This window comes from Lithobates pipiens, unplaced genomic scaffold, assembly GCF_037356315.1.
Source record: "Lithobates pipiens isolate NorthernLeopardFrog02 unplaced genomic scaffold, aLitPip1_a1.2 Scaffold_16, whole genome shotgun sequence".
NCBI lineage: Eukaryota > Metazoa > Chordata > Amphibia > Anura > Ranidae > Lithobates > Lithobates pipiens.
The window spans coordinates 20,578,221-20,602,013 of NW_027507748.1; the positions used below are offsets into that span (position 1 = coordinate 20,578,221).

General features: G+C 45.8%; 1 protein-coding gene across 1 annotated transcript in view; it reads left to right on the forward strand.

Moving 5' to 3' along the window:
* LOC143984090 (uncharacterized) overlaps window positions 1-17,098 on the forward strand; it is a 95,321-nt gene extending 78,223 nt beyond the window's left edge. Inside the window, exons 4-5 of the mRNA XM_077484406.1 lie at window positions 3,470-3,558; window positions 17,015-17,098. Coding sequence (XP_077340532.1) covers window positions 3,470-3,558; window positions 17,015-17,098 — 173 coding nt within the window. The remainder of the gene's footprint in view (window positions 1-3,469; window positions 3,559-17,014) is intronic.
* Window positions 17,099-23,793: the final 6,695 nt, after the last annotated feature.

Genomic DNA, 23,793 nt, shown 5'->3' on the forward strand with positions numbered 1-23,793 from the left:
CCTAGACCGCCTCGTGTGATAGGTGGAACACTGATTCAATCTACTATTACACAAGCCAGTCTAGGGGGGGGGGTGGGACCTTGTTACAGTGCGGCTGCCGATTACAGACCCAGCCAGCTCCGTGATACAAAGGAGGAGAGAGGGAAAGAGGGGAGCGCAGCAGCCTCAACTCAAAGCAGCCCCAGGGCAGACGGCCTACCAGGAAATTTCCCGATAGGCCAGTCCGGCCCTGGTTGGGGTTGCTGGGCAAGTGGGTCCCCCCAGGCAAGTGGGTCCCCCGGGCAACTGCCCAGCATGCCCATGAGAAAAGACGGCCCTGCCTACAGTGTGGGGCAGACTGAAACCTGCTGGAAGGCAAGCTTGCTATGCTGAACTGAGTGTGTTTTTGTCAGTGCTTACCCTAGTGAGCAGGAGGGAGGGGAAGGGGGAGGATGTGTTTTCCCTCTAGCAGGGCTCCTGCTGTCTCTGAAGCTTTTCAGATCAAGTTTCTGTGTGAAAAGTGCCCTGCTTCTGGAGGAAGGATATTCTGAACGTCTCCTCCAAACTCTGCTACACCTCCCTACTCATTACCTGCCTGCCAGTACACAGGCACACTCCCCTCATCTCCTGCATTACCACAGAATGTGTCTGTGAGCTGCTGGGGCACTACAAGTCTCAGCATTCCAGGAGATGGGGCAACAGTGTGTTCAATCAGGCTGATCTTTGTGTGAAAAGTGCTGGTGTGTATCTGTGTGTATATGTATATATGTATACTCCATGTCCGTGTCTATATATATACTGCATGTCCATGTCTATGTATGTATACTGTGTGTCTATATCTATGTGTGTGCATACTGTATATTCCATGTGTGCCTACTGCTGCTAAACAGAAGCTGAGCTCAGACTCGGATCAGGCAGCAAGGCAGATCTGGGCACAGACCTGTGCAGTGATATCATGGTACGCATCAAGCATGGCTTTTATTCACATGCCCCACTGCTAGATCTGAGGCCAAACACAGCAGTTAACTATTCCACTGGCTCTATGACTCACTTGCACAGTTCAGAGGCTGCAACAAGTGAATTTTTTTTCTAATTTAAAGGCCTTTTCCTCCCAGCTGCCTGCCACACCAAACACTAAGGTGCAAAGGAGTGTGTAAGGGGACACTGATAGAAGGTGATACACTGGGGAGGGCTATGCCATAGGGTGGCACACTGGTGGGGGGGGGCTCTGCCATTGGTTGGCACACTAGGGGGGCTCTGCCATAGGGTAGCAAACTGGGGGGGTTTGCTATAGGGTAGCAAACTGGGGGGGTTTGCCATAGGGTGGCACACTGGGGGGGCTCAGCCATAGGATTGCACACTGGGGGGGGCTCTGCCATAGGGTGGCACACTGGGGGGGGGGGCTCTGCCATAGGGTGGCACACTGGGGGGCTCCGCCATAGGGTGGCACACTGGGGGGCTCCGCCATAGGGTGGGACTCTGCGGACTGTGATGTATATAGAGAATGTTGGGACTTTGATGTAAGGGAGGACTCTGATGTGAGCATGGCGCTCACTCTGACTGCTGTACTCTATATGTTTGTTTGTTACTTACTCCTGGAATGGCAGCCACCTGTAAGCCTGGGGGCCCCATAAACTTCTATTGCCCAAGGGCCCCATGAGTTGTCAGTCCACCCCTGACTGGGGTCATCCTGTCCAGTGTCGGATTGATAAGGGGGCAAAATAGGCACTTTCCTTTAGAAAAAAAGTAATAATAATAAAATTACTTTTACTATATAAAAATAAAAAAAGTGTGTGGGTATCAGGATATGGGACAGTTAAGCCGGACTTAAGAAGTAAAGAAAGGGATGAGAGCTTCTGGCAGATGTTTATACATTTCAACTTCATATTATTTTACTATTTGAGTTGGGGTTTTTTTTATGTGACGGTGTCATGGAATTTATTGCCTTGTTTATGAGAGATAAGTGGGTGGGATTAGGGAAAAGTAAAAAAAAATTGGAAAGTGTCAGGCAACAGTCCCGACCTCATCGTGTAGGAGTAAAGTTATTGACTAGCAATGATTTATTTCAGTGAGAAACATAGAGAAGCTCACGGCGCCGCTTGACCCTGATTTAAGGGGCAAATACAACACTCCGCCATCTCGAATAGGGTAAAACTTAGTTAGCAAGTTTAATCCGAAATTATGAGAATTGGCAAATTTTGGACAGGTGTGGCCCTGGATCGAAATTTGGCCAGAAAGAAATAGCAGCACATTGGACGAAATCAGCAGAACATAGAAGACTTTCTTCCTTATGTGTCTTCCACCGAGTGTAATAGTGAAGTTGTGTTATGTACCATCTGGAAGAGCCTGACAAATAGAGGGAGACCTCTCATACAACCCCCGACTCAAGGACCACTGGAGTGGCAACCGTGGCTGCGAGAGCATGGTGAGGTAAGAGTGCCTGCAAAGTCCTCCGTTGGTAGCTGATGAGCAGCAGGACCAGACTGGACGGCTGAGCAGCAGAAGGTAGCTGAGACAGCAGATGCAGGTATGCTGTGGATGCAGGACAGTGGATGCAGGCATAATGTGGATGCAGGTCCGCACTCCGCAGTACCAGAACTACATTGGAAGCAAAAGACTGGATCAGAAGACTGGAGAAGAGTCAGACAAGCCATATCATGCATGGAGGATCAGTCTATCATAAACAGCAGGCAGAGAATGGTCAGAGTTCAAGCCGGGTTTGGCAGCAGGAAATTAGGCAGACAGGCAGGAATAATTAGGCTCAAGGCAAGCCAAAGGTCAGCACTGGAGACAGCAGCGTGGTCAGGAAGCCGAGTCAAATACTGGATCAGATACATGCACAGGATCAGAACACAGGGTAAAGCTGCAGATCAGACAGCACTGCACTAGTGCAGCTGCTGTCGACGCCAGCATTAATGGCTAATGTGCGCATGCATTTTCGCATATACGATCACCTGTTAGCACTAATGTTCCTGTGCATGCGCATAGGCATTAGCCTGTGCCCGGCAAGAATTCAAGGTACCTGTTTGCCTGTCCTTTGGTGTTATTCATGTTATGGATTTTACAAAGAGATTCATCACTACCTCGGTGTGCAGCCATCCATTCCTTCTATCCAAGACGGCATCTGCAAATGTATGTCTGCGCATGCCACGTCCCTGACAAGTTGTCTCCTAACCAATGGGTTTTTTCGACCATTTTAGAACAAATGTGATTTATCATTCATTTCAGTTCACTTTTTTATTTGTCATATAATTACATTTCTATGTTAAGGGGCCCCAAACTTGAAGTGCTCCGGGCTCTGGGGGGTCATAGTGGGAGGGTGACACAGAATAGTAACATTGTGTCTTGTTGTCTCTTCTCTGCTCTCCTGATGGAGGATTATACAGGTGAGATGTCACATGACCACCAACCATACAGACCGATACATTGTATATTTATCATGTGTATCAATTTTATACATTGTGTGTACTTTGCTTTTTCTCTTTCACAGATTCCTATTCATATGTAAGGCATCGTCCTGTGGTTGATCTCGGTGTCCTAGTAATGTTGGTAGCACTGATTGTGGTAATCATATATCTGGTGAGTGATATTTCCTCTCTCTCTGTATTACACGGATTATTCTACTCCTTTAGAAACATTGGTTCATCCTCATCTTGAATGTGCAGTTCAGTTTTGGTCACCAATCCTCAGAATAGACATTGCTAAATTAGAAAGAGAATCATAAAAAGGCTTCAAAATTATTAAAGCGGTAGTAAACCCACAAATTTTTTATTTATTTTTTTAAACCTGCAAAGCAAAAGGCATAATGAGCTAGTATGCACTGCATACTAGCTCATTATGAAATACTTACCTTAGAACGAGGCCCCGACATCTGGCCCGATCCACGCCGAGGGAGCTGACATGCTCCCTCGGCGTTTCTTCCGGGTATCGCGGCTCCGGCGCTGTGAGTGGCTGGAGCCGCGATATCGTCACTCCCGCGCATGCGCGCGGGAGATTTCATTCCGGCCGGCCGGCCACTACCTGATTTTCAGGCTGAGAATCCCCTTGTGCGCATGCGCCGCTGCAGTCAGCGGCGCATACCGAGGGGAATATCTCCTAAACTGTACAGGTTTAGGAGATATTTTTTTTACCTACAGGTAAGCCTTATTATAGGCTTTTCTGTAGGTAAAAGTTAAAAATTTGAGTATACAACCACTTTAAGGGGATGGAGGGGGCACTGGCTGTGCTGTGACTAGACACAACACAAGCCGATCAGTGTGTGTCCCAATAGATGTCAGTTGGCAGCCCACTGATTGGTGAGGAGAGAGACAGAACAGAGATCTGTCTAAGTAAAAAATACAGACGTCTGTTCTGTCAGCAGGGAGGTGGTGGATTTTGTTTTAGGGAAAATCACAACTTTCCTTAGTAAAAACAGCACATAGTAAACACAAAAACACTGACTAGGCACACAATTAACCTTTTAATCACCCCAGATGTTTAATCAGTGTCACTGGTTCCCACAAAGTGTCAAAATGTGTCAATTGTCCACCGCAATATCAGTCCCACTATAAGTCGTTGATCGCTGCCATTACTAGTATAAAATAAATAAATAAAAATTTCAGTATATATACGATTGTTTATAGATGCTAGAAACGTTGCGCAAACCAATCAATATACACTTGGGTTTTTTTTTTTTTTTTTACCAAACACATGTAGCAGTATTGATATGATGTGACTTTGAAGCGACTTTCAGGGAATGCCTGGGTAATCTTCCTGTAATGTCTAATCCAAATCACATCAATATAGATGTGGATCCTACTTGCAGGCGACTTAATTAATGTCTATGGACACAAGTCGGATAGAAGTTGCCTTGGAGTAGTACAGGAACCTTTTCTAAAGTCAGAGTGGCGTCAGTAGTGCTAATTAAGACAGTTCTCATTGACTAACATGGGATTTCACATGTCATGTGACTTGGAGTCTCACAAGCCAGATCCCATGTATGTGATATAGTGGGAACCAAGCCTGAGGCATCAGCAAAAGGCAAATCCTACTGGAACAGACAGCTCTCCAAGGAGCCAACAGAAAGCCAGGGATAGTATAGCCATTTAAACAAACGTTTATTGTAGAACAGAGGCAGTCATTCAATTAGAACAATGTGACCGCAAAAAAACACAGTACAAGTAATGAGAGAGCCGCTGATGACCCAGGATCATGCATCAGCATAACGTCAGAACTGGGGTGTCGCTCCAACTAGTTTCGCCCAAACAGGCGCTCTCAAGGGGTTCCTCAGGCTTCTAACATTGGCCATATTTTTGTAGTCCACGTTACCCCCACTTTCAGGAGGAGACCGGCCACTCAGCCATGTTGCCATAGGTCTAAATGGCCACAGATACATCCCAAATATATATCAGAGGTCAACATAGATATGCAAGTAAAATTATTTTGTGTCACTAATATTCCTACATTGATGTACAGTCTTCAGGTAAGAAGATTATATCACATAAATAATGGTAAAAACAGGATAAGATTGTAAACCCTGGGGTTTAGTCAGGGTGCTCCTCACAAATTGATTTGCCAAGAGTAGTTATCTTGGTGGATTGATAGAGATCTATTGATTTCTCCCTATGTTTGGCCTTGTTGCACTTTTCTCTTCTACCACTAGGTGGCCGGGTACTTGGGGTGATATAGGATATGAGAAGGGTAACCCAAGGTCAGGTTATTGGTATGTGGGGTATCTCAGCCAATGGGCAGCGGTTTTCTTGAATCCCTTGGCCTGCTGGGAAAGCCTATATATTCAGGTGGATACAGGTAATCTGTGTTTTGTGCCTCTCGAACTGGGTGGACGTGTGTCGTACGCCCTGGACTGCTAGGCCGAAGATTGGGCCTATTCCAGGAGCATCTGTCTGCCAAGCTGTGTGAGGGCCTATCCAGAATTAAGAGGGCAGTGCAGGGTTGGGACTACAGCTTGCAGTCCAACTAAGAGTGATGGTTCTGCCGGCTGGAGAACCTGTCGTGGTCGGACGTAGAAGGAAAGCTTAGTGACCAACCACCTTTACTAGGGACCACAGTGAGTAACTGAAGAAAATATTCTCACCGAACGGGCACAATGGAGAATCTGGAAATTTCAGGCGGTGATCAAGTTAGGGACCCAACCAGCGTAGGAAATGCTTGCAGAGCAGCCTTGTGTGTCAAGGGAGGGACCGAGCCAGTCAGCGGGGGTGAAGCTTGAGAGGTATCCGGAGTGCCAAGCTAGGAACCCAGCAGGGAAGCGTGGGTGACACCCGAGAGAGCTACCACCGTGAAAGCCTTGAGGAGCTCACGGGATTCAGAGTCAGTGAATCAGAGTCCAGTGAGAGACCAGGAGCTCAAGGGGCGGAAGAACTACAAGTAGAAGTTATAGTGAAGCTGAGTGAACTGTTGAACTTTGTGCTAGGAATTGTTAAAGACTGTTGCCATAGGAGACAGCATTCCTGCACATGCAGAAGTGGCACCTTGCTGTGGCCTTTCCCTATACAGCTGTCCTCCTATTGAAGTCTCGGAGTCCGCTAATTGAAATTGCAACCACTCAGTGGTGTCCTAGCCCTAACTCTCTTTCCCTTCAAAATATAAAGGACTGTTAAAATAAATAAAACCTCTTTTGCATCCAAGAAGTGTCTGGCGCCCAATCACTTTCACCATCTTTGCACCCACCAAGGCCGATCCTAGGTGGGTGCACAGGGTGCACTGCACCCCAGTGCCACAGAGCGGGGGGCAACAAAGTCCTGAGTGTGCTACCTCATGCCCACGGCAGTGTGCATATTCCCTGCCCCCTGTCGCGCCCGCGGCAATGTGTATAAAACAGCATATTTCTCATGGCAATGTGCATATTGCCCACCCCCCCCCCGGCGTGCCCACAGCAGTGTGCATATAGCATATTCCCCGCCTGCGCTCCCCGCTAGCCTGCTGCACATCCCTGGTCTGGCACACGCTGTATATTCAGTAGAAGGAGGAGGTAGGCTAGGTCTGCCCCACCTCCTCCCCGTGTCCCCCTGTGCCCGCCCACAACCCCTTCATGCAGCCAATCTGTGGCTGGGAAGGGAGTGTGGGTGGGAGATTTCCAACCAGCCAGCGATCCTGCCTGATGTCGCTGCCTGAGTGCCTGTGCCTCTAAAGACAATGCAGCCTGGGTGAGTGATCTCTCCCCTGTTCCAGGCTTCCATGTATAATCTTCCATGTGCCATAGCCTTTCAGCCCTCCATTTTCCATAGCCTTCCAGCCTTTCATGTGTCATAGCCTTCCATGTCCCATAGCCTTCCAGCCTTCTATGTCCCATAGCCTTCCAGCCTTCCATGTGTCAGTCTTCCAGCCTTCCATGTGCCATAGTCTTCCTGCCTTCCATGTACCATAGTGATCCTTCCTGCCTTCCATGTGCCATAGTGATCCCTCTTTCCTCCCTTCCATGTAGCATAGTAATTCTTCCTGCCTTCCAGGTGTCATAGTTATCCTTCCTGCCTTCTGTGTGCCATAGTGATCCTTCCATGTACCATAGTGATCCTTCCTTCCTAACTGCCTTCCATATACCATAGTGTTCCTCCATTGCTTTCTTCCATAGTGATCCTTCCTTCCTTTCTTCCATGTACCATAGTGCTTCTTCCTTCCATGTACCATAGTGATCCCTCCTTCCGTTCTTCCATGTACCATAGTGATCCTTCCTTCCTGCCTTCCTTCCATATAGCATAGTGTTCCCCCTTCTTTTCTTCCATATACCATAGTGATCCCTCCATCCTTTCGTCCATGTACCATAGTGATCCTTCCTTCCATGTACCATAGTGACCCCTCCTTCCATGTATAATAGTGATCCTCCCTTCCTTTCTTTCATGTACCATAGTGATCATTCCTTCCTGCCTTCCATATACCACAGTGATCCCTCCTTTCTTTCTTCCATGTGCCATAGTGATCCCTCCTTCCTGCCTTCCATGTACCATAGCGATTCCTCCTTCCTGCCTTCCATGTACCATAGTGATCCCTCCTTCCTTTCTTCCATGTGCCATAATGATCCCTCCTTCCTGCCTTCCATGTACCATAGTGATCCCTCCTTCCTGCCTTCCATGTACCATAGTGATTCCTCCTTCCTTTCTTCCATAGTGATTCTTCCTTCCTGAATTCCATGTACCAAAGTGTCCCCTCTTCCTTTCTTCCATATATCATAGTGATTCTTCCCTCTCTCTCGCTCTCTCTCCCTGAGAGTTCATACTGCAGTATTTATTCTTTGGCTCCAGCCCGAGTTCCTCAGATCCTTTATAATCCTCTATTTTAAGCTCTTTGTCTATTTTTCAGTGTATACAAAACCAGATTTATTGGAAGTAATTTTCTAAATGATTGTGTTGAGGTCTATATGTATCCCTGAGATTCCAGCTTGTGGCACAGCAATATGTACAAGGAAGCACATTTTTTTTTTTAAACCGTGGCCCTTAAGCCCCTCCCACAATCATGTTTGGTGACACACACTTTTTGCTGTGGCGCACATCTCCCTGAAGTGCCCCTTCTTCTCAAGTTCAAAAGTTGGGTATGCGTAATACATGGGTAGGGCAAAGGGGATGGAGTCAGCGGTGGAGCCAGAGGGAGGGGGGTTGTGTAAAATGTGGTTTCACCTAGGGTGTCAAAAATCCTTGCACCAACCCTGTTTGGTTGGCACTGCTCATGGGAGAGAATGACTTTCACCATCTTTACACCCACTATGCCTCACAACCCACTACATATGGAAGGATGTCAGCTGTCTTTGACCTTGAAGGTCCTTATTAGGCTGGAAGAGGTTCAAGACTTTGCTACATGATTATAAGGAAAATCCTGCTTTTTAATTTCCCTTACACATGATTGGATATACAAAGTCAACACAGCTTCAACCTATTTACTAAGTTAAGTGAACATTCACTTTTTTTAAGAGCATTCCACTGCCACTCTGCTGAAAATCCTGAGACTGTCCCTCAGAACACTTGGCAGTTATGCCAATGAGTGGTACGGGGCCAAGTGTTATAGAATAAGAGCTTAGGCTCCATACACACCTATGCAGTTTGCTTTGGATCCGTTTCTGCAGTGCTTTTGTTGTGCATTTGTGCACATGCGATTTTACTGCGATTTTGCTGTAATTTGCATTCTTTATCATTTTTTTATTGTATTTTTTGCCAATTTGTTGTTTGGCAGATTAAAAAGCGTAAATTGTTGCAAAAATGTGGCAAAAATGCACTACAACCTTTTGCGCAGCTTCTCCATTGATGTCTATTGAACCAAAGAAGCAACAAAAAAAAACAAAACAAAAAAACACAGTTTTGTGTTTAAAAAAGTCGCTGACCCTTTCCAAAAATGTAGCGAAAAGCACCAAAAAAATACATAGGTGCGAACTAGGCCTAAAATTAGACCCTACGAGGACATAAGCCCAGTACAATGTTGCTTCTGCTTCTCCTGAGGCTACACCAATGCTTCTAATGCTGTGTACACACGTAGCAGATGTTAGGTGTGACCTCAACAAGTCACCTATTTGTCAGGTTATGTTACCGTTTCCCAATTGTTAGTTAGAGTTCTTATCTAAGCAAAGAGACACGGAGGTATTCAGTATTTCTGCTCAGAAGTCCGTGCTTAACTCTGACCCTGAGGCTTCTTTATTACATCTTTTATAGACAGAAAAAGGCAAGCATCAGCAATGTAAAAAAACAACAAATTGCAAAGAAAAGGCAATTCTCCAGGTGTTATCAGCTGATAAGACAATCTTCTGGGCGTAGACTGCTTTTTAGGGCTGATGCGGCCTCTTCTTATGCGTACGTGACTAAAGATGATGAGTCCTTATTTTACTGAGAAGGATAAAGAAATACAAGTATTTAGTAAGACATACTGTCAACCATTTTGTTTCCACATACCTTAATCCTTACATTTCCCCCTTTGACATCACCCCTCCCTCTTGCCCTGGGTCCACCTGAACAAGTTCTAGTCGGCCTATATCCAGAGTACTCTCCCTGACCGCGAGTTGTCAGAGGGGTATACACCCATCCCCCTGGACAGTACCAACATCTAAAATTCAGGAAGAGTGGCTTTTCTGCAAGATGGGTGATGTCAAGGATCTAAATCCACCTATCTTCACAAAAGTTCCATCTTTTCCGCATCATTTACCTTGGCTTTCTTGCAAAAGCACATGAGCAGTTTAAAGCATGCATAAAAGAAAAATACGAATAAGAGCACCACTATAATTGTCATTGCTGCCTTCTTAACCCAAGAGAATAACCCTGAGAAACTAAAAGTTCCACCAAACGGATCCCAGTCACGACCAATATTTCGGGCCTTCTCTTGTAAATTCTTTACTTCCGTACGGTGTTGTGCAATGATGTCATAATAGTCAGGTACCTCAATGCTGGTGTTATGTATCCAAGTACAGCACTCATAGTCCTCAGTAGTTTCACAGAGTCCTGTCAGTGCTGCACTCATACTTTCAATTGCTAATTCATGTAATTCTAATTGTTGTCTGATGGCTCTGGTCTCCAGATTTAACTTAGTAATATCATCAGAGTTTTTCTCCAAAACATCATTAATAATTCCTGTATAGTTATTTAGTCGTTTCATTAAGTCTATACCCCATCCTGTCCAGGACGGGAACCAAGCCCATGCCATGTCCTTCTTCAGGAATATTTCTCTTTTACTACGATACCTGAGGGGATATCTAGGGTGCATGCTAGCTTCTAATAGGTGATCACCTCGTTCATCACCTACTACTCCCATTGCTGGTACTAAACTTGCGAGGTAGCACCATCCCTGAGCTCTTCTAGGTATCCAAGTATAACATTTATCCTCACAACAGATATATATACTATTTCCCAGTGCTACTGATCTACTACCGATATTATTTCTATAAAGGGAGGTGTATCCATAAAGAGATAGGTTACTCACTAACCACCTGGTGTTGTTGTCTGAAATATTACCGAGGAACTCAGCTAACGATTGATGTGTGTGGGTTATACTAGGGTAGAAGACCGTGTTTTTCCCAGGAGTAGCTTTTGGTATGAAAATGGACAAGTTAAATTTGCTGTCTTGGCATTCTCCATTTCCTTCCGTTGTTTTCCCTAGGTTGAAACACCAATCAGGGGAAAAGGCGAGGCCATTTGACTTAAACATTACTGTCTCGCTGGTATTTGTTCTAATTATGTTAATGCTACTGTTAGCAAGGTCAGTATAGTTTATAGGAACTGCCATCAGTGGTATACTTGCTGTGCTGGGGTGTAATTTGCTACAAATCCAACATTTCTCATATCCTGACTTCTGGGCATAAGCATATTTAAACTTCAGTAATAACATTTTTTTAGAAAATCCTTCATCCTTGTGTATTTTATTCTGTGAGGTAACCAAACTATTAGCCAGGATTACTGAAACAAAAAGAATAAAAAGATACATGTTGTCATTTGCCAACTGGCTCCTTTTTACAGTGAGAAGCGTGGATCCAGGTAGGTTTCCCTTCCAATTTCACTGAGGTTGCTGTAATCAATAGCACCTGGAAAGGACCTTCAAACCTTGGTTCCAGTGTCTTTCTGGTATGTTTCTTTACATACACATAGTCTCCTGGTTGTAGATCGTGAGTACCTGTGACAGAATTAGGGTCTGGAAGAGAAGAATACACACTCTTGTGGATTTTAGTCAGACGCTGTTGCAACTGTATTACATACGTAGTTAACCTATCACATTGCAATTGCATACTTTGAGGAAAATATAAACCTAATCTAGGTGCACTTCCAAACAGTATTTCATATGGGGATAACCCGGTTTTTCCTGTTGGGGTGTACCTAATAGAGAACAAAGCTAAGGGTAGGCACTCAGGCCATGGTTTGTTCAACTCCTGCATGGCCTTTTGTATTTTCAGCTTGATTGTACCATTTACTCTTTCTACTGATCCTGAACTCTGTGGGTGGTAAGGAGTATGAAAACTTTGTTGAACCCCTAACATTGCCATCACATTTTGCAGCCTGAAAATAGGCAGATGCACACGAGAACAAATTCAAAGGGGCCGCTCTTAGGCATTTGTATGTAGTCAATCTGCAGTCTCTGAAAGGGATATTGGGCCCGGACCTGATGTTTACGTGGGGTTTTCACTCTCTGTCCTGGGTTATTAATCAGACAGATTTGGCATGCAGCACAGTAGTTCCTTGCAGTACTACTGAATCCAGGGGCTAGCCATCCTTGGCTTACAATCCTATACATAGAATTGGAGCTGACATGAGTGGGTAAGTGGACAGCCGCTGCCATTGCGGGGTATAGAGAAGCGGGTAGACATATTTTGTCTCCTTCTCTCCATACATTGTCAAGGCCTGGTGCAGCTCCCTTCTTAACCCAACGGTCCTTCTCAATAGCCCCTGCTTGTTCCTGTAGTTCGATTAGCTGCTGCCATGTGGTTTCGGGCATACTCACCTGTACCGTGGCTAAGGTCTCAGGGCTTACTTCCCCTAGAGCTGCCTTCTTTGCAGTTAAATCTGCAAATGCGTTTCCTTTTGCCTCAGTTGTTTTTGCGCTCGTGTGTGCCGCTATCTTCATGATGGCTACTCTTTTAACCTTTTGAAGATTGTTCAGGACTCTTTTGATTCCTTCACCATGTTTAACAGGTGTGCCTGCTGCTGTAAGGTAACCTCTAGCTTTCCATATGTGGCCATAATCATGTGCCACACCGTAGGCGTATGCGGAATCAGTGTAAATGTTCCCTTCTTGTCCCTCCAAGTGTTCTAGGGCTTTCTCTAGAGCGGTTAGTTACGCTTCTTGTGCCGACATGTGTGCTGGTAGTGACTTTGCCTCAATTACCTGTGTGTCCGTTACCACAGCATAACCTGTGTGATATTTACCTTTGTCATCGGCAAATCTACTACCATCTATGTACAGTGTGTGTTCTGCATTTGCAATGGGTATGTCTGTGACATGTGGGAACCCCGTGGTTTCTTGTTCCATAAGTTGAAAACAATCGTGTTCATCAGATGTTATGTCCTGAAACGAAAGTGTGTCAGAATCCTGAGTATCTTGTGCTGTGTCTACACCATTATCATCATTACTCCCCCCTGTCAAATCTGTCTGTAATGGTAAAAGCTGTGCTAAGTTAAAAGAAGTGCATCGCTGAAAGGTAACATTGGGGGGTAGGAGCAAGGTGCATTGTAGACGCAGCTGCCTTGCCATTGATATGTGTTTTGGCTGGACCTGTGACAAGATGGCGTGTATGTCATGTGTGGTATGTACCACTACAGGATTGTCTAAGACAATTTCTGAGGATTTGTCAATGATAATTGACACTGCTGCAACTGCTCGTACACAGGACGGTGATCCTCTAGAGACAGGATCGAGAGCCGCCGAGAAGTATGCTACCGGCCTTTGTTTGATGTGTTGTTGTGTCAACACCCCTGTTGCGTGTCCCGTGATTTCAGCAATGTACAAATGAAATGTTTTGGTATAATCAGGGATCCCGATCGCAGGTGCCGAAATTAGTAACCTTTTTTTTTTTTTTTTTTTTTTTTTTATTTCAATAATTTTTATTGAAGATTTTCAGTATAACAAAGCAAAATAGATGAACATTCCTTATAATAAGCAAGTAAAATCCACTTTTGCATATACAAGGGTAATCTAGAAAAACATAGATCTAGACAAAAACCTAACAGTACAGATCTGTATAACAACCAGACATGGTGTTTCCATATCAACTGCAGTGTCAAGGACCCATAGCATACAATTAATTCCCAACCGTGGAAAATGTCCAGGCAAGGCTCACAAGCCCGTAGCCCCTGATGCCCCAAACGGGATCAAGCTGCAGACCAGGGGCCGGGCTCGCTCACCAAGACCAGGGCACTCCCCATCCATCTCATCCGAGGTCCAAAATTTGAGGTACCGCTAGAAAATTGTGTAATCAACTAATCCAAAAGATAGCTACTGTCTGTCTTCTAACCCCTTTCGGGGTGCCACATAGTACACCAAGAGAGGTGGCAAAGGAGGGAAAAGAGAAAACGTTGGAAATGATAGAAAAAGGAATAAAGAATGTAAATTGCTATTCAGGCATTACTCACTCCATAGGCCAGGGTTCCAGGCCGCACCCCCGGAATGAGAGAAATATTACACTTTGTTGCCCAAGGTTCCCAAATCAACCGGAATCTCTCTGTTTTGTCTTTCCATTTGGCCACTATTTGTTCTTGTACCATAATCCAAGTTACCTTGGTTTTAAACATCTTAAAGGAGACCGTGTGTTTCTTCCAGGCTTTAGCTATCGTAACTTTGGCTCCAAGAAAAATAAAAAACGCCAGTTGCTGCAAATGTTTGGGTAGAGTCGGAATAATGTGATTTAGCAGGGCTGTATTGGGATGTGGGGCTATGGTGGTCCCTGTAATGGAGCTAATTGTGCAAAACACTTTCCGCCAAAAAGTGCGGATGCGAGGGCAAGACCACCAGACATGAGACATGTCACCTTCCAGACCACAGCCCCTGAAGCACACTGACGAGGAGCCCTGAAAGATCTTGGCCAGCCTGGAAGGAACATAGTACCATCTAAATAAAACTTTGACACTCGCCTCTACGAGCGAGATATTCAGGATACCTTTGTGAGCTCTCATCGCAGCCCCATACCATTGTTTCGACTCCCAGGTGTGGCCCAAGTCAGCTTCCCAAGCCCGAGCATAAGGGGGCTTATTGTCCGTCTTCAAAAGAGCCGTGTAGATCAGTGAGATGCCCCCCCTCTGGTCCGTAGCCTGAGCACACCATTGTTCATATTGTGTCATAAAAGGGGGAAGTGGCTTAGAGGTCCAAATGGAATTTAAAAAGTGTGAGAGTTGTGTAAATCTGTATAATTCCGAATCGGGCATATCTAGTTTCTTTCTGCAGTGTGCTAAGGATAGAGGGCCTGTGGGGGAAAAGAAGTGTCCAATTCTGTATAACCCCTTATCCGTCCACCATTTAAAAGCTTCTATATCTTCCCCCGGGGGGAAATCCCCATTGTGGAAAATGTGTGTTAGCGGTTTAAGTGGGGAGATCAGCGATTCCCGTTTAAAAAGGTTAGAGCTCAGCGCCATGGAGTGTGAAAGGGTGGGAGCTAGAATCGCCGGTTTGCGTTTAGGGTTGCAACTCATCAGGAAATCTATCATGTGGTGAGGAGTAGACTGTCTTTCCATCAACAACCAATCCGGTTTTACCGAACCGGAAAAAGCCATAGATATCTGGGCCAATTGCGCTGCTTGATAATAACCCCACAAGTTGGGAAGACCCAGACCCCCTTGAGATTTCAGCCGGTAAAGCGTGTTTGAGGAGCATCTGTAACCTTTCTTTCCCCAAACAAACCTCACAATGTCCGTTTGTAATTTGTTCAGAAATGTTTTGGGGATCGGAATTGGGAGGGAACGAAACAAGTACAAAAGACGTGGTAAAAGTGTCATTTTCACCGCATTAATCCTACCCAGCCAGGAAATCCCACATCCAGACCAACGAGTCAAATCCGTTCTACATTTTTTCGCCATGTTAGGATAGTTAGCTTGAAATAGCGTGTGTATGTCCGAAGTGAGATTGATCCCTAAATAAGGAAGCTGGGAGTGAGCCCAGGAGAAGGTAAAATTGTTCGACAGTTGGGAGAGCATATCCGCGGAGATCGTAACGTTCAGAGCTAAAGATTTTTCCATATTGACCTTTAGGCCCGAGATCCTACTAAAATCCAATAAAGTCCGGTTAATTATGGGCATAGAGGTTAAGGGCGAGGTAACAAAAAGGAGGAGGTCGTCCGCATAAAGAGCACATTTGTGTTCACAAGACCCGCACATGACTCCCCTAATGTCGGGGTTGGAGCGTAAGGCAATGGCTAAAGTTTCTATGGCTATGGCAAAGAGAAGCGGTGATAGTGGGCATCCCTGTCTTGTCCCCCTACCGATGCTAAATGCGTTAGAGTACCTACCCATTAGACGTACCTGAGCCGTAGGATGCGAATATAGTGCCGATATAAGATTAAGAAAGTACTGGCCGCACCCCCATCTCCCCAGAATATCAGTTAGGTATGACCAGTCAATGGAATCAAAAGCCTTATGAAGGTCGATGGATAACAGAAATCCTTGTTGCGGGGTACCCCCATCCCACTGTGCCTTAAGGAGTGTTATTATATCTACTGCACGTCTAATCTGGTCTGGTCCCTGTCTCCCAGGGATGAATCCCACCTGATCTTTGTGTATGTATCTAGGGATAAAGCTTGAAAGTCTGTTCGCCAGAATTTTTGTCATTATTTTAATGTCATTATTCATAAGCGAAATAGGCCGATAATTGCCCACCTCGCTGGCATCCTTTCCGGGTTTCGGAATCACTGAAATAAATGCCGAGTTCATATCCGGGTGCAAGGAGGCACCATCCCTGAGAGAATTGAACATTTTCACCAGATAAGGGGCCAGACCAGGGCCAAACTTCTTATAATACCCATTGGAGAATCCGTCCGGACCCGGAGCAGAACCCACGGTAAGAGATTTAATAGTGTCAAGGACTTCTGCAAGAGTGAACGGATCCTCCAACAGGTCCTTATGTGCCTTGGATATCTCGGGCAATGGGAGAGCATTCAGGAATGTCTCGCAGACATTTGTAGGGGGGACAGGGCCTTGTTTATATAATTCCGAGAAGAACCGCAGAAAAGTTTCCATTACTTTAAAGGGATTCTGAGACAGGTCCCCTGAATGAACCCTGATCTTAGGAAAAGAGTGTGAACGTGGCTTGGGGGTCAGTTTTACCGCTAATTTTGAGCCAATCCTGTCCTTCTGAGAATAAAATCTGGCCCCCGTCCAGGTAAGATGTTGAGCAGCCGCTGTAGTCAAGGACATGTTTAGTCGGGCCTTGGCCTCGTCTAGTTTGGCTAGGGAATCTGCCGTGGGTCGTTGTTTATGTGCCTTAGCTAGTGAACGGAATTCTTTTGTGAATTTGAGAGTGTCGGCCTGATGTTGTGCTTTGAGATTAGAGGACAACTGTATCAACTTGCCTCTTATTACAGTTTTATGTGCAGCCCATAGTGTAACCGGCGATATTTCCCCTGTATCATTCAGCTCAAAGTATTCTCTGATAGAAGCCGCTATATCTGCGCTATGTGCAGGATCGCTCAGAATGGATTCCCGGAGACGCCAGCACGGGCGACTCCCTGAACCCATAGGTCTCCTGGACACTACAACCACCATGGAGTGATCCGATAATGATGAGTCGAGAATTCTCGCATGTTCTAGCAAGGGGATCGTTTGGGGTTTTGTAAAAATGTGATCTATTCTAGCATAAGTGTGGTGTGGGGCCGAAAAGTGTGTATAGTCCTTTGCCCGTGGGTTCATCTCTCTCCAAGTATCAATCAGACCCTCAGAGTGGATTGTGTGGGCAATGTTAACGCTCTGTTTCGACGGACGTTTAGGTTTGGACCTACCCGATGCTAACTTGTCAAGAGAAAAATCAAATGCTACATTCGAGTCTCCTCCAATAAACACCGTGCCCTTAAGGCGGTGTCGCAGCTTCCCCAGCATGGATGTAAAGAAGGTGCTTTGGCCCTTGTTGGGCGCGTAATAGGAAACAAAAGTGTAGCATTCCCCATCTATGTGTCCGGATACCAGTATATATCGACCCTGAGGGTCCATAAAAGTCTCAGGTTGAGATAGGTTAATATGTTTGGAGATACATACTGCTACCCCTCTAGTTTTGTTCTCTGCGGAGGCTAGAAAAAATTGAGGATAATGTTGATGTAGATATGTGGGTTTGAAAGTAGAAGGGAAGTGTGTTTCCTGAAGTAAGATAATGTCCGCGTGTACGGAGCGGTAATGTTCGAAGAGCTTCCGTCGTTTGAGTGGGGAGTTAAGGCCTTGAGTGTTATGTGAAAGAATTTTAAGGGTGGGCGGCCTAATGGGTGTGTCAGTCATGGACCAGAGGAGGGCAAACTACACAAAAGATCAAAGACTCACCGCTCCCATGAAGAGGGCCACACTGTCTGCAATTCATGAGCCACCAGTAATAACCACAAAAGTCCCGGAGTGCAGGCTGGATGTCAAAGCTGAATTGGAGATACCTGCAAAATACATAGAGAGAGAGAAGAAGGGAAGAAAAGAACATGAAGAAGAAAGGAAAAACAAAGGGAGAACGGACAGTAGCATGAGAAAAACCATGTCGCATGAACAATATGCTATCAAATAAATTCCTACAGGCGACCCCAGTCCCCATCAAACCCCCTGAGAGGTCAGAATCCCCCCAACCAACCCTTAATTGCAAAAATTCGGGGAAACCCTAGAAGAGGGTATCCCGAATGCGGCTCAGAAGCGCCGAAAGTGCCTCTGAACCAGGAGGAGCGCACTGAAACCACCACCACCCCGCCACCTTTAACTATATAAACTATTGGGCCGGCAAGGGCCCATATTTAACTGCTAACAGAGCGCCCATAATGAGCTGAAACAGGGTAACTGAAATTCTAGACCCATATCAAAAGGTATGCACCCGGTAAGTCGATCCAGTCCCACCACCCCATTCCCCCTTTCCCGCACATAGGTATGGTGATGCACTGACCCAACCTCTATCGAATCTCTACCTAGGACCCGTATTAAGTTGTACAACAAGATAAACATAAACATTAACTAAAGCAGGCCCCCTGGGACATCCCTTGTAGCCGCTGAGAGCAGACCCAATATTATCACCAACAGGATAGTCACATGTCTGGTCTTGCCGCTGTAAAAATATCCTGTTTCACCAACTGCAAAAGTTATGAGAGTCAGTTACCGATACTTCAGACAGGAAGTAAAAGAGGCCATCCTGGATCTATGGCAAAGAACAGATCTTTTTTGTAGGAAAAAAAAAAAAAAAAAAAAAAAAAAACACCCAAAAAATGGAGCAATAAAGGCCCAACATGTATTTCTCCAGATGTGAGAAGACCTCCCTCATATTTCCCTGAACATCAAAGAGGGAGTGAGGGGGGCTCCCAAATTTCCCTGTGTCCCAGAGCACGTGGTACAATCAGGGGATCCATTCAAAAAAAAGGGGTAGAAGAGCATCCCCAGAAGGGGAAACAAAAGCTGTCTCAAGGTGGTAAATTTTCCTTTGAACGTTTGGAGCTTTGTGTCAGCCAGATCTGTTGCAGCGGACTCGCTGGGGACGGTCTCTTGACTGATGCAGGGGTCCCCCTGTTGGATTGTTCCGTTGTGGGTTCCAAATGTATCAGGCCAATTCGAGTCAAAAGTTTTTCGCCTTCCTGGAACGAGGAGAAACCAAAGCTTTTGTTCTTATATGAAAAATTCAGCCGCAAAGGAAATGACCATCTGTATGCGATTTCTTTATCCAATAACACTTGTAGTAATGGTTTGAGCGATCGTCTCCTCTGTATAGTGTATGGGGAGAGGTCAGCGAATATCTGGATCTTGTGACCCTGAAACGATAGGTTCTCCGCATATCTGGATTTACGCATGACCTCTTCTTTCACAGAGTAATAATGGGGTTTGACTATAATGTCTCTAGGTAAGCCGTCAGTACGGGGAGCCTGGAGAGCCCTGTGAGCTCTATCCAATTCCAAATGGCGCTCTGGGATGTCTGGGATCAAATTCTTAATGAGAGATCTCATCACCTTATGTACCTCTTTTTCAGTTTCGGGGATCCCCCTCACCCTGAAATTGTATCTTCTCGATCTGTTTTCAAGGTCATCGATTTTTGAAAACGCTGTTTCCAGTTGGTCCTGAACCTCCTCTAATCTGGCCGAATTCTGATTGATCCGGGATACTGCCTGGTCAGTTTTCCGTTCCACAGTGTCCAGTCTCTGACCTATCTGCTGTAAATCTGCCTGTAGAGAGGTAGTGATCTGGTTTGCCTGCACTGCAAGGCTTTTGGACAACATGTGAGAGAAAGCAGTCATCATGGAAGGAAAGTCTGTGGGGGGGGGGAGATCATCTTGTGCCTCACTGACTGCAAGCAGCAGGCCTGTATGTGGATCCCTCATAGGGGTGGAGGGATATCCTGTGCTCAATCCACCCAGCAGGGATTCAGTGGAGGAGGGAGAGTTAGCTATCTGTAAGGGGGCACAGTCTGTACCTTGGAAAGGCAAATGTTCTTGGTCCTGATCCGCAATGGAGGTGTCCTGTGGCGCTGTGGCCGGGAGGCCTCGTGACGCCGCCGCCATCTTGGCATAGCTGACAGGGCCGCTTTCAGCCTTCATGCGGCCGGATAGATCCTTCCTGGCGTTCGGGGTCGCCATCCGCGGGATCCCGGAGTATTCCCCCGTTCGGATCCGCCTGTTTGCTGTGCGTTAGGGCGCTCTGTGCTCCGTGGTGGTCTTTACAGGGCTGTGGTGGAGCGGAGCTCTAGAAGCCGGCGGCCATCTTGGGAGACTCCGCGCATGCGCTCTCCAATTAGTAACCTTTTTAAGGTGCTAAAAGATTCATGACCTGCTTCTGTGAGTACATAGGGTACTATTTTCAAGCAATCATATAATGGCTGCATCAGAGAACTGGCATGTGGTATCCATTGTCTACAATATGACACCATTCCCAGAAACATACGAAGTTGCTTAAAGTTGCGTGGGACATTCATTTGTCTTATGGCCTGGACTCGGTCTTCAGTGAGGTGTCGAGTACCCTGGGATATACAGTGGCCCAAAAAGACAACCTTTTTCTGACATACCTGTAACTTAGTTCTATTCACCTTGCACCCTTTTTCAGCCAGGAATTGTAACAATGATAGAGTGGCTTTTAAACAAGTATCGTTATCCGGACAACCTAACAATAGGTCATCTACATATTGCAACAATACACAAGTGTCAGGTGGTTGCCATTCCCCCCTATTTTTACTTTTTAAGGTTTAGTCAGTGGGGCATCGGACAAAAGACCCTCATAACCACTTATGGGTATGGTGTCACGGGACGTCATGTGTGGAGGGACTACTGAATCAGACAACAGACTGCGTGACGCTCCTGTGTCAACTAAACAAGGAATATGTTTACCTTCCACCTTCATCAACATGTGGAGCATTTTGTTCTCTGATTCAGCTAGGACTGGGGCAAGTCATGCGGTCGGATCGTCCCTATCATGGGTACGCCTCTGTCTGTAGTCCCTCGTGTCTCTGTCCGTGTTTCCTTCCTGTTCGTCTTTTATCCTTTTCCTACAGTCTCTTTTTATATGTCCCACCTTGTTGCAGTAATAACAGGTAAGAGGTTTACGGGAGGAATTCCCTCCTTCATTGACCCGGGCAACAGTGTTAACTCCCGGTGTCCTTCTGGGTTTAGTTTCTGCTAAATCAGCCTCTATGCCTTGTGCTTTCTGCAACAATGTTCCTCTGTCCCGTATGGCTCTCCATTCGGGAGTACATGCCTTCAGTTTGTCACCTATTTGGGGTACTAGTCCTTCCATAAACTGTCGATTGAAAGCCCTAATGGTGACGGGTAAGGCTAAATCTAGACCTTCGTCAGCCATCATGCTTTCCATGTTGAGGTAAAATTCTGTAACAGTCTGACCTGGGGCCTGTTTTATGGGCGCTGTCGAACCCCTTTCCTGCTGTTTCCCTTGGCAAAATTCTCGTAACTGAGCAATAAACAGGGGTCTAGAGTCTATATGACGGGGGTGTATTCCTGGTGGATCTGCCGCTGGATCCCCTTGTGGTCTATGTGGAGCAATTTCATTCATAAATTGATTAAACATCGTTAGTGTCATTTTATGTCTACACAAATCTTCCCCATCTTGCCAAGTTGCTTCATGTGTGTCTAGTAATTGTGTCACGAATCTACAGAATGCGGCAGGTTTTGCTACGGGATCAGGAGCATTCTGTATTAATGCCATAAGAGTGTCAGCCGACCAAGGTGTCCATGTCCTCAGAACGACTTGTCGGGTCACTGTAGGTGGCTGTCCTGCTTGACCCGCATTTGGATTATTTACTTGTATTACCCTAGTCCGACTATGGACTGGAGCTACGGGCTCTGGTCTTTGAGCGCCGCAATGCACACATTCCTGTGCCCAGTCTGGGTTCTGGGTACCGCATACTCGGCATACCCACCCTCTTCCTCTTAAGGAAGGATAAAGTTTTGGTCTTTCATTACCTGGTGTGGTGGTGTTATAAGGAGGTGGAGTATCTCCCGTATTTACCCTATCGCCGGGAGCAGAAGGAAGACTTTTGTGTCGGACCTTCATATCCCATCCACCCTTTTCCTGACAATACTCCCATCCCTCCTCTTCAGCCCTGTTGGAAACCTTAATTAAACATTGTATTTGTGATACCCATCTGTTCTGCAGGACCTCCCCCTGTCTGTCTCTCTTTATATTCTCCCAACCTTCTACACTTAGCCCATTTTCTCCATCCATTCCAAATTTCTTGAGAACCCTATTCGTGCCCTGTGCCTTATCCTTCCCATACAACATTGTAATTATGTCTTTAACAGCATAACATTTCTGAGATTCCTCCTGGGGTTTACCATGTGTCTGGCCCATTTTGACAGTCCTGCCTAGGTGGCGTTTGGATCACTTACTAAGTGTCTCGTTGCCTTCTCCTCCTAGGGTGCCAAAATACTAAAAACCTCTCCTGGATGAGATTTCTGAAATCGAATTACCTTATATGCTAGCCAACTGACAAATATTATGACCAGACTGACAGCTACAACATATACAAGCATTCCTTTTGGTGGCCAAACACATATAACTAGATCTCCGGGACTTTGTGGAGACCTTTATTCCCTTCCCATTACCATGGAATCTCTCAGCAATCGTTTCTTATTCCTGCTTTATTGAGGCAGTCAGGACTTATACTTTCAACCCGTTTTTAGGCTCATGAATCAAAAAGCGTATATCAAACTTAAGTGTCGGACCCCCAAAGTACTCTTACGAGTTAAGGGCGCATTCCGTTACCCATTGGGATGATATATGTTTCAATTCACACCATACAAACAGGGCTTATCTCAGTCACAACAGACAGATGACAAGTAGACAGACAAGAAACAACGGTAACATAAGCCAAAATATTAAGTTCAAGACCCGCTTACTACAGAGGTTGGTGTTTACCTGAAGAACAATTCAGACAGATCAGGTGGGCACAAATCTAAGAAGCACAGAGTTTATAAGAAAATAAAGCTTTTCTTACCTGCGCAGGATTTGTCTGTGGTTCTTGATGTGCCCGACCTCTTTGTTCCGTCCTTATGTTCGTTCGCCTCTTGTAGTTTCTTTCTGCGGGTCCCTGTTCGCGGCGCCAGAAATGTTAGGTGTGACCTCAACAAGTCACCTATTTGTCAGGTTATGTTACCGTTTCCCAATTGTTAGTTAGAGTTCTTATCTAAGCAAAGAGACACGGAGGTATTCAGTATTTCTGCTCAGAAGTCCGTGCTTAACTCTGACCCTGAGGCTTCTTTATTACATCTTTTATAGACAGAAAAAGGCAAGCATCAGCAATGTAAAAAAACAACAAATTGCAAAGAAAAGGCAATTCTCCAGGTGTTATCAGCTGATAAGACAATCTTCTGGGCGTAGACTGCTTTTTAGGGCTGATGCGGCCTCTTCTTATGCGTACGTGACTAAAGATGATGAGTCCTTATTTTACTGAGAAGGATAAAGAAATACAAGTATTTAGTAAGACATACTGTCAACCATTTTGTTTCCACATACCTTAATCCTTACACAGACTATCCGGCGGACTTAGTCCGCCAGACTTTCCGAACGAGCTACTTACCCACACACGGCACTTTTTCAGCGGACTAATACGGTGTACTAAGTCCGCCAGACTATCCGCCGTACTTTTGAAATGAACGGACTCGCCCACACACGCGTAGGAAAGTCCGCTCATTTTGAGCACGTCTCCAGGTAGCCGGGGCCAGCGAAGGGGGCGTCTCTGGCCCTGTCACCTGGTATGAACTTAAAGGGG